The sequence below is a fragment of the Panthera tigris genome, chromosome C1 (assembly GCF_018350195.1).
Source record: "Panthera tigris isolate Pti1 chromosome C1, P.tigris_Pti1_mat1.1, whole genome shotgun sequence".
In the NCBI taxonomy this organism is placed as follows: Eukaryota; Metazoa; Chordata; class Mammalia; order Carnivora; family Felidae; genus Panthera; species Panthera tigris.
The window spans coordinates 175956174-175970051 of NC_056667.1; the positions used below are offsets into that span (position 1 = coordinate 175956174).

Here is a 13878-nt window from a genome sequence, read left to right on the forward strand (position 1 = left end):
TTATTCACATATCATATAGGTTTTGCACATTTTTTGTTAGGTCAAGTATTGCGTACTATATATATGCATGTTAAATGTTTATTATATATTTAAATTTATTTTGTTTAATACAGGGTATGCAAATATATAGGATTTAAAAGGGATATAATTGTAAATGAAATTTTTTTCCCCACTTTTTTTAAATTACTATCTCTGGCTGATTTTTGTATATTGACCTTGTTTTCAACAATTTCACTACCTCATCTTTTTAAATGCTTTAGATTTGGATGCATAATGGAGCTCAGAAAAGGAAATTGGTTAGTAAAATGTCTTAAAGTAACAGTGAGTCTGTAATTTGATATATGTTGGGCATATCCTTTTGCAATTGTTATACGTATTGTTGCCATACAATAACAGACTCACAAGGATTTAGGAATAGATCCAGAAAATACACTTAGTGTTATAATTCTGATACACTTTGACGTTTTCACTACCTGTGAATTAATAGAGGAGTTGTTGTGGTTGTCATGAGTAGAAAACAAAGGGCAAAACATGTTGGCAGTTTTAGTTTCATGCTTTAATCTAGTTTTTATGTGATTTTTTTAAACATAGCAGATGAAACACAGAATTGAGCCAGTATTATTATCAAAGCAAACGTATGTTAAAGAGATGACTTTAATAAACCAAATCAACCTCACTTTTTTCTTTTAGAAGTCCTAACCTACTTTTAAAAGAGAGAAAATTATTTCACACTTGGTTTTTGCTAAAGGGTTCTTTGCTTCTGTAGATAAATAGGTACAGATGGTATTTAGGTAATGAGATTATCGTGGGTTTCCCAAAATAAGAGAACACTCAAAATGAATGCTAGTAGGCTGAGATGTGGGGGTGGGGGCTTTAGAATATGTGGCTTGTATTTTTGAAACTTAGACCACTTGTTATTTGTAACTCAAGTATGTGAATCTGGTCCAAAATTATAGCTTAGGATAGATGTTTATGAATCAGGATGCTTCCTTCAAACTAGTAACCATTCAACAGCTTGGTGGAAATTATGAAATCTTGAGAGAATTAAAAGAGAAGGTGCTACATTAAGTGTACCATCTAAGTAGGATAATTTCACATCTTCTCACTTGACTGTTTAAAATGAATGAAAGATATTTGAGTTTTTTCTAAATTCCTAAGATTAAAGAACGATACTGGTTTGTCTTCAATTTCCAAATATAGAAATACATTATTTACTGTTAATTCACTGTTCCTGTTTGTGAGTTTTCTTCATATACACGCAGTGGATACTGTTCTTTCAATCTTTCAAGACATAGAGCTGTATGTAGGTCTTTAGTGGATGAAAATCAAGAAGTTATCTACACCTGAAAACATTTTTTCAACTTTCTCAGGTACTTAAAATTCTTTTTTCTTGTATGTATTTTTATATTTGTTTCCAAATGCACTGTACATGGGCAGTAAAGAATTACAGAATTAATCATTGTTATAAACTTTTTTTTAAGCTAAAGAATCAGCAGTGGTCTTAAGACCTGGTTATATTGATTTAGCATAATTCCCAAAGTTTTGGTATGAAGTTATTTTTTCCAATTCTGATTACTTCTCTTTTTATTTATGATTTCGTACCCATGAACTATTTATATGTTTTTTTATTTCCAAATATGAGGGGTTTCCCTTAATTATTTTTCTAATGATTTTTAACTGAATTACAGTGTGGTCAGAACACAAGGTTTGCATGATGCCAAAGCTTTAAAATTTGTTGAGATTGTAGTTACAGTTCAGTATGTGGTGTTTTTTATGTGCTTCTGTAGCTGTTGGTAGAGCGTTCTGTGTCTGTTTTAACAAGCTTATTAACTTCACTAGACCTTCTAAAGTAGTATTTTATTTCATTTCATTTCATTTCATTTCATTTCATTTCATTTCATTTCATTTCATTTCATTTCATTTCATTTCGGTCTGCTTGCTCTATCAGGAAGACTTTTGTGTGAAAATCACCTACTGTGATTGTGGAGTTGTCTGTTTCTCTTTGTATTTTGCAGTAACTATATCAGTCTTTAATAACACATTTTGCTTTAAAAGCCTATTTTGGGCACACCTGGGTGGCTCAGTTCGTTGAGCATCAGATTTTGTTTCCGGTCATGATCTTGCAGTTTGTGAGTTGTGCCCCACATTGGGGTCTGCGATGACAGCCTGTCAGTGCAGAGACTGCTTCAGATCCTCTGTCCCCGTCTCTCTGCCCTTCCCCTGCTTGCGCTCTGCCAAAAAATAAATATTAAAAAAAAGCCCATTTTGTTTGATATTAATATAAATACATGTGCTTTCTTTTTGTTAGTAATTGCTTTATGTTTTCTGCATCCTTTTACTTTCAGTTTTTCTGAATCCATGTTTTACATACATCTCTTGTAAATACCAATAGTTGGATTTCTTAAAAAAATCGAGTCAAATTTTGTCTTCTCACTGTAATATTTGACCTTTTTACATTTATTATAATGACTAATATTTTGAATTCATTTCCCTTATTTTATATTTCTATCCTGCCTCCCCCTCTTCAGATCTCAGGTTTACTATTTGGAATTAAGTTTCCTTTAGCCTGAGGTACATATTGTAGAATTTCTTGAAAAAAAATTTTTTTAATGTTTATTTTTGAGAGACAGAGACAGAGTGTGAGCGGGGGAGGGGCAGAGAGAGAGGGAGACACAGAATCCAAAGCAGGCTCCAGGCTCTGAGCTGTCAGCACAGAGCCTGACTCAGGGCTCCAACTCACTAACCACGAGATCATGACCTGAGCTGAAGTCGGAAGCTTAATCGACTGAGCCACCCAGGCGCCCCATATTGTAGAATTTCTTAATGAAAGCCTACTGACCTACCCCAACCACTGGAATATAGCTTAATTTTGCCCTCATTCTTAACTGCTGTTTATTCTGTGTATCAAATTCTATATTGTTATCTTCCCTTAGTAATTGAAGATATACTTCCTTGGCTTTTGGTTTTCATTATTATGTTTGCAAGTCAGTGGTCATCTGACTACTGGCTGCTTTTGAAATCTTCTGTTTGCCTCTCCCTGGTTTTCTTCTCTCCTGATTTCTCAGTTTTTCTTGGTCTTTTCTTTACTGTATTATTCGTGTCATGTTTTCAACTCTTTTTATTTCTTTAAATGAAATCTTTGAGAGCTCATTCTGCTGTCATTTCTGCTGATTATTACTTTTGATGCCTTGTTTCTTTGGATGTTTTATGATTTCTACCATTCATATTTCTTGGAACTGTGGGAATGTTTGGAGGTCTGGGAAGAAAATGGATTCTCCTAGAGGTTATTTGCTTTTGCTTCTACCAGGCACCTGTTCTCTGCGCAATACAACTCTGGGACCCCCTGAAAAAACTTCTCAGCCCACTTAGTGTGAATTAGGGCTAAAAATCATGTGAGGGCTGATTTGGAGTTATGAAATCTCCAGAGAGTATCTTCTGTTTTCTCCCACTCATAGTAACAAGGGTCAAGACAGGTAATTTCCCCAGCACTCTCCTGGGAGTACAGGTGTATTTTTAATTCAGGCTAATAGTGGGTGTGTAGTGCTTTGGGATTTCAGCTTTGTGGAGGAGGGGTCTTAGACGCCTCACCTTTAGTGGATCCTGCGTTTTTCTTCTTCTCTTCCCAGAGAGATGTTCCCACACTTCAGGCCGTGAAGACTGAAACTCAGGGTCATCTGGTTTAGCAACTGTCCTCAATTTACTCCTTTGAGATACTGTCTTCATTCATTTGAGCCTGACTAACCCTTACTGTTGTCTTGCTGGCTTATTGATGCATTTAAGATATTTTTCCCCTCCATTTCATCCAACATTTTTTACTTGTTTCCTTTGAGGGGGCCAGTCATGCCTTCCCTGTACTGGAAAATGAAAGCCTTGAATGCCTTTTGAGCCTCCCTATCACACAGCGTTCTCATGGTATTTTTATGCTAACAATACTCAGTGGAAAGTCAAATCATGTGATTGTTAAAGATTATAATTTTAACTACCAGTAAAGGAAATTTTAAGTCTAGTTATAAATGATAGAAAGCTAACTTCAAGAAATATTTTACATCAAGATTGAATGGAATTTTGGTGTTTTTAGCCACAAAAAGAGGAATTGGAGGAAGTAAACAATTAGAATATTTTATACTTTTAACAAAATTAGACACTTGGAATTTTTAAAAAGCTAGTGTGGTACTGCAGTGACTACTGTATTAGAGTATTTGTATAAGTTTTTGAAATATATCATAATATTTATTGATTTAATTATTAATTAGTATGAAATCTAGAAAACACTGACAGAAAATACATTTTTGACGGGTAACCTTGATGAGTCAGCTTCTTATTATAACTTGGAGTGGGCCATAGTTATTTCTGCAACCTCAGTTTTAATACCAGAGGTCTCCCTAACAGCCTGGAGTGCTCAGTCTACTTTTTTTTATTTTTTAAGCCTGAATTCAAGTAACGAAGGATGTGTTATGTTTGTTTGCTTTTTTGGTTCCTGATAGGATGGTGGAAAGAATACCAAATACTGTTTTCAGTTTATGTTGAAAGTTTATTTTCTCTGGTTGTGCATAAGGTGGTACCTCTAAAGTGTTGTCAACTAAAATATCTTAATGACAGTCAGAAGTTCTCCATACTAATTTAGGGTTATGAATACAGGAAAGACCAGGCTACATAAGAAGGAGCTTGAGAAGTACTTCAAGGTCATTGTAGCTACTACTAAGCCAAAATTGAAGTTAATTTATTTAGGAAATCATTCTTTAAATATATTTCACTTTTAGCTCCATTAACACTGTGCCTTTCAAAAGCACTTAGGGAAGAAATTGGTCTATTGATGATTCTTTAGGAAGAGGGAAAAGACTGAAAATACATTGCTTCTATTATGCTCTCCTATTCAGTTGTGGATTTAAAATAGGAAGCCTGGGGTTGGGGGGGGAGGGTGTGCCCCAGCGGAGCTCAGTTGGTTAAGCAACCAATTCTTGACTTAGGCACAGGTCCTGATCTCACAGCGGTTTATGAGCTCAAGCCTCGCTTTGGGCTCTGCACTAACAGTGCAGAGCCTGCTTGGGATTCCCTCTCTGCCTCTCCCCTGCTCGCTTACTGGCTCTCTCAAAATAAATAAACAAACATTAAAAATAAAATAGGATACTTGGGTTTATTATAACATTGTCAGTAGCAAAATTATTTGAGAATAAGCCAGTGTAAATTACAGGTGGAAATCTGGGGAGGAGGATGTAAGGTATGTAATTTATATCATATATTCTTTCTAAAATTTTTTTTTATTTTAATGTTTTTTATTTATTTTTTTTGAGACAGAGAGAGACAAAGCATGAGCAGGGGAGGGGCAGAGAGAGAGCGAGACACAGAATCTGAAGCAGGCTGTAGGCTCTGAGCTGTCAGCACAGAGCCTGACGTGGCGCTCGAACTCACGGACTGTGAGATCATGACCTTAGCTGAAGTCGGACACCTAACCGACTGAGCCACCCAGGCTTCCCTATCGTAACATATTCTAAATGGTTTCAGTACTTAAGTGGAAAAAATAAAGCTGTTAGACTAAATTACAGGAAAACATTTATGTATTATTAGGGTGTGAATGGAATTTCTATGCTTGGCACCCAAGACAAAAATTATAAGGCTGATGATAAACTGAAAAAGGAAAATACCTCTGCACATGAAGAGTTAATGTTCTTAATGCGTAAAGAATTCCTGAAGTCCATAAGAAACAAAATAGTTCAATAGAAGAAACCGGCAACTGCCATGAGCAAGCAGATTTTAAAACAACTTAAAAACATTAAAAAAGGATCAGTTTTATAGTTAAAGAAATGTGAATTATAATCAAATGTCATTGAAAATACATTAAATTGGTAAAGCTTTTAAAATAAAATAACCAGTGTTAGTTAATTCTGAGTAATGGATCTTCATACAATTGTTGCTAGCGTTATGATTTGGAGCAATTTTTCTGGAGAGTAATTTGGTGAAATATATAAGTTTTAAAATGTAATATGTTTTGTGGCCTTACAAGTTTATTCATAGGAATTTATTCCAAGAAAATAATTGAATATGTGTGCAGAGATATACAATTAAGAATGTTCTTTGCAGCTTTCTTTGTAGTACATGAAAAACTGGGGAGTTTAATGTTCAGAGTGAGGTTGATTTAAATAATATATTACTCTTAACTATAATGGAATATTTCTAGTTAGTAAAAATGAGATCATAAAGAATACTTAAATTCATTTATCAGTTTACATGCCAGGTGCTGATGTAAACAAACCACCTTTCTGCCTTAATACGTGATGTACAAAAATGTAGCATACTAGAGAAAAGGCAATTGCAAATCTATATTCACGTGTATGTTTATATGTTCACAGATAGTAGACTATATACATGAAAATGTTAGTAGATGGAAGGTGTGCATTCTGCATTTATTTTCTTCTTTTGCTTCTATTTTTGAAAATTTAAATGGAGAAGATTTTTATGAATAAAGTGGGATGCCTGGGTAGGGAGAAAGTAAATGCCTGCCTTTTTATGAAAGGAAACCAAGAACTAAGAACAACTTTGTGCCACGTGTGTCTCCTCATTTATCTCTTGTTAAAATCCCTTGAGGTAGTTCCCGTTTTGATTATCCTGTTTTTGCCTCTGAGAAAACTGAGGCTCTGAGAAGATTTTACATGCCCAAAGTCCTACAGATGCTAAGTGATGGAGCAAGACTCCTCTCAGATCTGTCTGCCATCAAATCCCATTCTCATCTTGCCATCAGTCATGTGTGGAACCAGCATGTTTCTTGCTTTTTAAAAAAGTGTGATATACCTCTTCGCAGTTCTCTCCATCAATTTAAGTTGGTAAAAATATGTGAAAAAAACTTTTTCTGATTTATGAAAAAATTAATAGGTTTTGAATTCAAAAGGTAACATTTGCTACTTTAAATTTCATTACAGAATGTTTTGTCAGGTGGCAACTCTGTATTGGCATTATTTAACACTTTGATGAAAAAGTAGAATTCGGTGAATTTTAGAGAATTACTGACTCTAAGACAGTGATTTTCCTTTTTGGCCCTAATTTGCGATAACTCTGGTACTAAGTGATTTGATAAATATTTAACTCCAGTCATCTAATTTTTATTCCTTTCTAAGAATTTTCATATCCGTTCACTTTGAAAAATGTGTCAGACCACGTATACTCATTTTTAATTAGGGGAATGTTATCACCAAATCATATCCTATCCCCTGGCTTTTCATAAAAATGAGATACAGAACATTTTTTACTTTTTATTTTTATTTTATTTTGCTTACTTTCTATAAATTCTCATACCTAAACAAAAGTATTTTAAGCATATAAATACCTAAAACCAAGATGGCTATTTTGATTAATTTGAGTCCTGAGAGATGGTAGATGATGTGATTTTCTTGTGAAATTAGACATTAGGACTAATAAGGAATAAAGAAAGCCCATCCTGATTTTTATAAATTACGATCTCATTATATAATGACCTCACATTTTTATATCCTTAAGTGAAGCATTTTTCACACTGGTGAAATGAGGGTGTTTATAACTTTTAAACTTGGTTTTGGATCCACAGCTCACTGTTAATGAAGCGGCTGCTCAGCTCTGTGTGAAGGATAACGCCCTGCTGACGAGAAGAGATGAACTGTTTGCCCTGGCTAGGCAGATTTCTCGAGAAGTCACCTACAAATATACCTACAGAACCACCAAGTAAGTGTCTAACTAATTGGCAATATTTTTACATTGCTTTATGGGAGTAGGACATTTTTCCAGACATTGCTAAAGTGGTTTTTCTTGTTTTGTTGAAATCCTCTTTTGTCTTTCTTTTGAAAGACAGTTCCCTAGTATCACAACATTGTTCTGGTAGTGGTTTTAGATGTTCTTCGCACACAGATGCTTTGGTTTTGAGTGTGAGGATGGGATTTAGTCAGTCAGCATGTGTAGGCTTTTTTGTATACTCACTTACCATATGAACTTGTTGAACTCTCTGAGGAAGCACAGGGGTTCCTTTTGCTGTAGGGTGTTTGCAAGCTAAAGAGATTAGCAGAATAGATAAAAAAAGACTCCATTGATGAGTATTTAAGGGAAAATTGAAAGATACCAGATGATGTGGAATATGGACATGTAAAATATGGAAGTGCAATATGGAATATTTGAAATAAACTTAATTGTTGAAAAGCAGTGTGGTTTTAAAATTTGATATAAATATCTTATTCCTCTTATCTCATCCTCACTTAAACCCTAAGCAAAATGGTGTAGTACCATTTTGATTGTATTCTTCGGTTCCACATGGACCCTAACTTCTCGTTCACCATCAGTTGTGTGTGTGACTGCTTCTCTGAGGAGATGCTGATGACCACTGGCATTGGAGTAATTGAATGTGTATTCAGAAACCACATCCTGAGCACCCTCCCCGGCCCTAATAAATCACAGTTTCTGGATGGAACCTCGGAATCCACATTTTCACAAGTATCTCAGATTATTCTGGTGCCTGCTCCAGATTGAAAAACCACTGTTGTAGGCATTTGCTGTCATTGTCATGATTTCCCCCTAACTCCTAGCAGCCTCATTTGCTACCCTACCTAAAGAAAGATCCCACATGTTTACAAACTGACACAAAGTAAAATTCTGCAGACTGAATGAACAAGCTAATCAAGAGCTGATTCAGTGATATATTTATTTTTTTCACTGTATTCTACAAAATTTCTGACTGCTTAATTTAATTTTTTTAATGTTTATTTATTTTTGAGAGAGAGACTGAGCACGAGTGGGGGGAGGAGCAGAGAGAGAGAGGGAGACACAGAATCCAAAGGAGGCTCCAGGCTCTGAGCTGTCAGCACAGAGCCCGACTGAACCCATGAACCTCAAGATCATGGCCTGAGCCGAAGTCGGATGCTTAACTGACTGAGCCACCCAGGCGCCTCTCTGACTGCTTTATTTAAATGATTTGCTTTAATCAGAGTAATACATATACAGGATTTAGGGAGTCATGCAGTACACAGGGCTTATGATGAAACTCAGCAGTTTCTCTGCTCCACGCCTTCCCCCTTCTGAGTACCACATCACATCCTAGAGGCAGCTGCTTTCAACAGTTTTTAGCTATTTCTTGTAGTATGTACATTTACATATTTTTTAAGTTAAATATATTTTTAAGTATATAAGACTCTTACATCATGTAAAAGTCAAAACTATGTGAATATGTAATATAAAAAAGTTGCACTCTGGTTCCTGTCTTTTTACCCTCTTCCTCTCCTCAGTGTGTAAATGGTTTTATTAGGTTTTTTTTCAGCTTTCTAGTGTATGTTTATGCACTTGCAAAGAAATATAAATATATTTTCTCATTTTTACCTTTTTTCCAAAAAACAATAGGCAGCATATATTTACATTATTCTATATCTTGCTTTTAACGTATCTTGGAGATCTTGTCGTGTTAGTACGTACAGATCTAGCATTATTTTTTGCATCTGCATGGTATTGCATTGCGTGGATATACCATGATTTATTTAACCAGTCCCCTATTGATGGATACTGGAGTTATTTCTAGTCTTTTATCATTATAAATAGCACCATAATAGATAACATCATACGTATTTTGTTGGTTCTGAGATATACTTTTTTTTTTTACTTTTTAACGTCTTTATTTTGAGGGATAACTTAGAATTGATGGCTTATTGTAGTTTAAGTGGCCATAGTATTTCATATATTTGTAGGTACCTTTGGGAGATTTCCCAGAAGAGGGATCTGTAGGTCAAGGGAAAATGCCTCTGTAGTTTCAATAGATAGACAAAATGTATTTTAATCTTATGTAGCCTTAAGCATTCATCTTAAAGAGCCACTGGTCATTTTATCCTGAAGTGTTTCTACTGATTCATAAAAGGATATCATGCAGTGTAAACCTCCTTGATTTTTTTTTTTTCCTTTTTCATTTTGTGATCATTACATATTTATTAAGTAATTTCTTTGTGGGTAGTTCTTAGGTAGTGGCCTTTTAAAGTGTATAAGTGTGTCTGCATATTTTTCTAATTTTATTTAGGAGTGATAAAAAGTCTCTTCTTTATTATGTCCATGTTCACTATGAATCTCTTATTTCCAGTGTAAAGGTTCCAGTGGTATATGTTTTGGTGGAAGTTTATAGATTGAGATGTCTTCAGGATAAAATTTTTTACCTTCTCAAGTTTTTCTCTTCAGGTCAAAATGTGGAGAAAGAGATGAATTATCTCCGAAGAGAATTAAAGTGGAGGTAAGATTATGCATTATATATTTTCATGCTAATAATGTTTATTTACTAATTCAAACCAAAAAAAAAGGATATTCCATGAACAAGTGAAAAATGTGAATTTTGGAATCTTTAAAACGATACAGAATTTTGTTGCTTTGAAGTATCTAATTTGAACTAGGAAACTGAAGAAATTCTTAGAAAACAATGATGAGATTGATGTCCAGTCATTTTATTACAGCTTGATATGTCGGTGGGTGTTGCTTATAGATTTAAAACTCTCCTGGTTACATGATTTCTTTCTTTTTTTTTTTTTTTTAACTTTATCTATCTATCTATCTATCTATCTATCTATCTATTTTTTTGAGAGAAAGAGAGATCACAAGCAGGGGAGGGGCAGAGAGAAGGAGAGACAGAATCCAAACCAGTCTCTGCACCATCAGCACAGAGCTCATTGTGGGGCTCGAAGTCACAAACTGTGAGATCATGACCTGAGCCACAATCAAGAGTCGGACACTTAACCCACTGAACCACCCAGGGGCTCCAAATGATTTCTTTTATAATCTTATTTACATCATTTAGTCATCTTATCAAATACGTTTAGAGGAGCCAAGGTTTATTTATATTAACAATCTGAGAGAAATGACAATTTAGTAGCTGCAAGTAATGGAGACTTGCCTATAATTAAGCCTCTTAGAGGATTGTGGTTGAGGCTGTCCCTTCAGATTTTAGGCTTGCAAGAGGTAAGGTGGGAGTTGAGCAAGAAAAACGTGCTTTTGTTAGGGCTGTCAGAACTATAGAATGGTTTCAAAACCACTGTCCCTTAATTTGGAATAAATACTTTTTAAAGGCCAGTCTGAAGCAGAGTAGAAATTTGAAGTCAGAGAGCTCCTTCCTTTTTTTCTTGGGCAGGGGATTGACAAGGGGGGGGAGGGGGGGTCATTAATTCTCTTAGCCATCCATTATTTAATTTCAAGTTCAAACAAATAAACTATGTTTGACTATCCTAAATTGTCTCATTATTTTAACTAAGCATCTGTTTGGACTATTCTTTCAGCCATACCAAAGCCACAGTTATCTTTTAAAAACATAAATCCTGGGGCACCTGGGTGGCTCGGTTGAGCATCCAACTTTGGCTAGGATCATGATCTCATGGTTAGTGAGTTCGACCCCCACATCAGGTTCACTGCTGACAGTGTAGAGACTGCTTCCGATCCTCTGTCCCCCTCTCCCCTGCTTGTGCTCTGTCAAAAATAAAAAAAATAATAAAAAAAAAAACAAACAATTACAAAAGAAAAAAAGGAAGAAAGAAAGAAACAAACATAAATCCCTTCCTTGCTTAAATCTTTCCAGGGCTTTCTACCGTACCTAGAATAAAATCTACACTTTTTCCTGAGGCATCTAAGATCCTCTATGATCTGACTCTAACTTTGTATCTCTGGCCTCATCTGCTACCACACTTCCCCATTCTTACTGTGTCCCAGCTACACTGACCCACTTTCTGTTGCTGGAACATGCCAAACTCATTTGTGCCTCATCACTCACTGTTCCCCTACCTAGATCTTTAGCTCTTCACCTGGCTTTAGCTCATAGCTGAGAATTTGCTCTGACATAGCTGCTTCCCTTTCTAAAAGGGCACCTTTACCTCAAAATCACATTTAGGCTCATTTTCCTGGTTTGTTTGTTTTCATAGCACTTACTGGTACATGAAACTATTATGTATTTATTTTTATTGTCAGTCTTCCCCATTAGATGAGAGTACAGCTCTTATCTGTCCACTACTTTATACTCAGATTTTATAATAGTGCCTTGCACTTAATAGGCACTTAATAAAATCTGTTAGATGAAATAATGAATGGCCATGGTTAAGCATCTTTGATTTCTTAAAAACTTTAGCCTAAAGCATTGGTTCTTAAAGAAGGGAAGAATTTAAAACGTTGTGCTTATATTTGTAATCAACCTCTTATTAGGTCTTGAGTAATGTTTAAGATGGGTTAGCTTCAGATACTATGCAAAAAAAAACTGTTGAAATGATCCAAAAGGCCATTAGAAGATAATCTAACTAGTGAAATAGTTTTATCCTGTTGCATCCCAAGATAATGAGAGAGAATCCCTGTAGATTTGGTGACTCTGCCACTGAGAGGGAAGGCAGGTAAACACAGAGACTGCTAAGAAGGCACGTGCCATCAGAGAGAGGATTTAGAGGAAAAGGTATAAAACCTACCCAGTGACTGGGAAAGGTAGTCAGCTGCTAGGCTAGAAGTTCTGACCACCTTCCTCTCCCACTGTTGGCCCTGACTCAGGACCTGTTGTGATCCTGACTCAGGCTGTTCTCACATTTAAGCCCCAGTTTCCCTCATTGTCTGTCTGCAGAGATCACTGTTGAACATTGAAAGTTTGAGATCACGATGGGGCGCCTGGGTGGCTCAGTCGGTTGGGCGGCCGACTTCAGCTCAGGTCATGATCTCGTGGTCCGTGAGTTCGAGCCCCGCGTCGGGCTCTGTGCTGACAGCTCAGAGCCTGGAGCCTGTTTCGGATTCTGTGTCTCCCTCTCTCTGACCCTCCCCCATTCATGCTCTGTCTCTCTCTATCTCAAAAATAAATAAACGCTAAAAAAAATTTAAAAAAAAAAAAGAAAGTTTGAGATCACGAATCTCATGGACTGTTTGATCTGTAATTTTTTTCTTGTTAGGCTGTATTGATAAATTTTTCTGACCTTCTCAGTGGCTCTTATCTGAAATTTAAGCAAAATATTTTTTGTATCCAGTCACAATGTTTTGAGTTTCATTTTAGTAGTTCAGAGCATTAGGTTATAGCATTAGATGTGACCTTTCTATTCCTTTAAATATGTTGCACTATAGATAATTGAATGATAGTTCTGTATGGTTAGTTTATTGTTTTACTAGTGTTCATAAAGCCATTTGAAGGGTTCTGGATTTAGAATTAAGATAATCAGCATTTTATTTTTCTGTGAATAACAGTTCTAACCTCTCCCAAGTAAGATGCATGACTAGTCAACTGCAGGCTACTTTATTTTTTAATGTTTATTCTTGAGAGAGAGAGAGAGAGAGAGAGAGAGACAGACAGACAGACAGACAGACAGCATAAGCGGGGGAGGGGCAGAGCGAGAGAGGGACACATAATCTGAAGCAGGCTCCAGGCTCTGAGCTGTCAGCACAGAGCCTGACACGAGGCTCGAACCCATGAACCGTGAGATCATGACCTCAGCTGAGGTTGAATGTTAAATGCTCTTACAGACCACTCTTGATGTTTCCCAGAAAGAAATAGGGACTTTAACTTTGAATTTAGGGCAGTTTACTTTTTTTTGTTGGTTTGTTTTTAATTATGTTTTGTTTTTGCTTAGTTTTTTAAAAGCACTCCTGTGTTGCAGGGTGACAGTATCTCTTCAGAGTGTGTGAGTGTGTGTGTTATGCATGTGTGTACCTACACCTGTATCCACTGTAATCCTTTGCAAGATATACAGTATTGGCATAAGTCCTTGTCCAAATTCTTTTGTGTACTGTAATTCAGATTTGAGATAGTGGAGCTATTCATTGGTTCTGGAAGCTGGTACTGAGCTAGTTAGTATTGTATAGGTTTGTTACTCCCTTAAGACTTTTCATCAAGTATTAGTGCTTTGTCTAGATCTACTTTCTATGTGGCTACTGCGAAGGGGAGAGTTT

General features: G+C 35.9%; 1 protein-coding gene across 2 annotated transcripts in view; it reads left to right on the forward strand.

Annotated features, from left to right (window-relative positions):
• The window catches only part of NAB1 (NGFI-A binding protein 1), a 46411-nt gene that overhangs the window by 13985 nt on the left and 18548 nt on the right, over nt 1-13878 (forward strand). For both annotated transcript variants that reach the window (XM_042994923.1, XM_042994924.1), the window contains exons 3-4: nt 7556-7689; nt 10168-10219. In XM_042994923.1, the coding sequence (XP_042850857.1) occupies nt 7556-7689; nt 10168-10219 (186 nt within the window). The remainder of the gene's footprint in view (nt 1-7555; nt 7690-10167; nt 10220-13878) is intronic.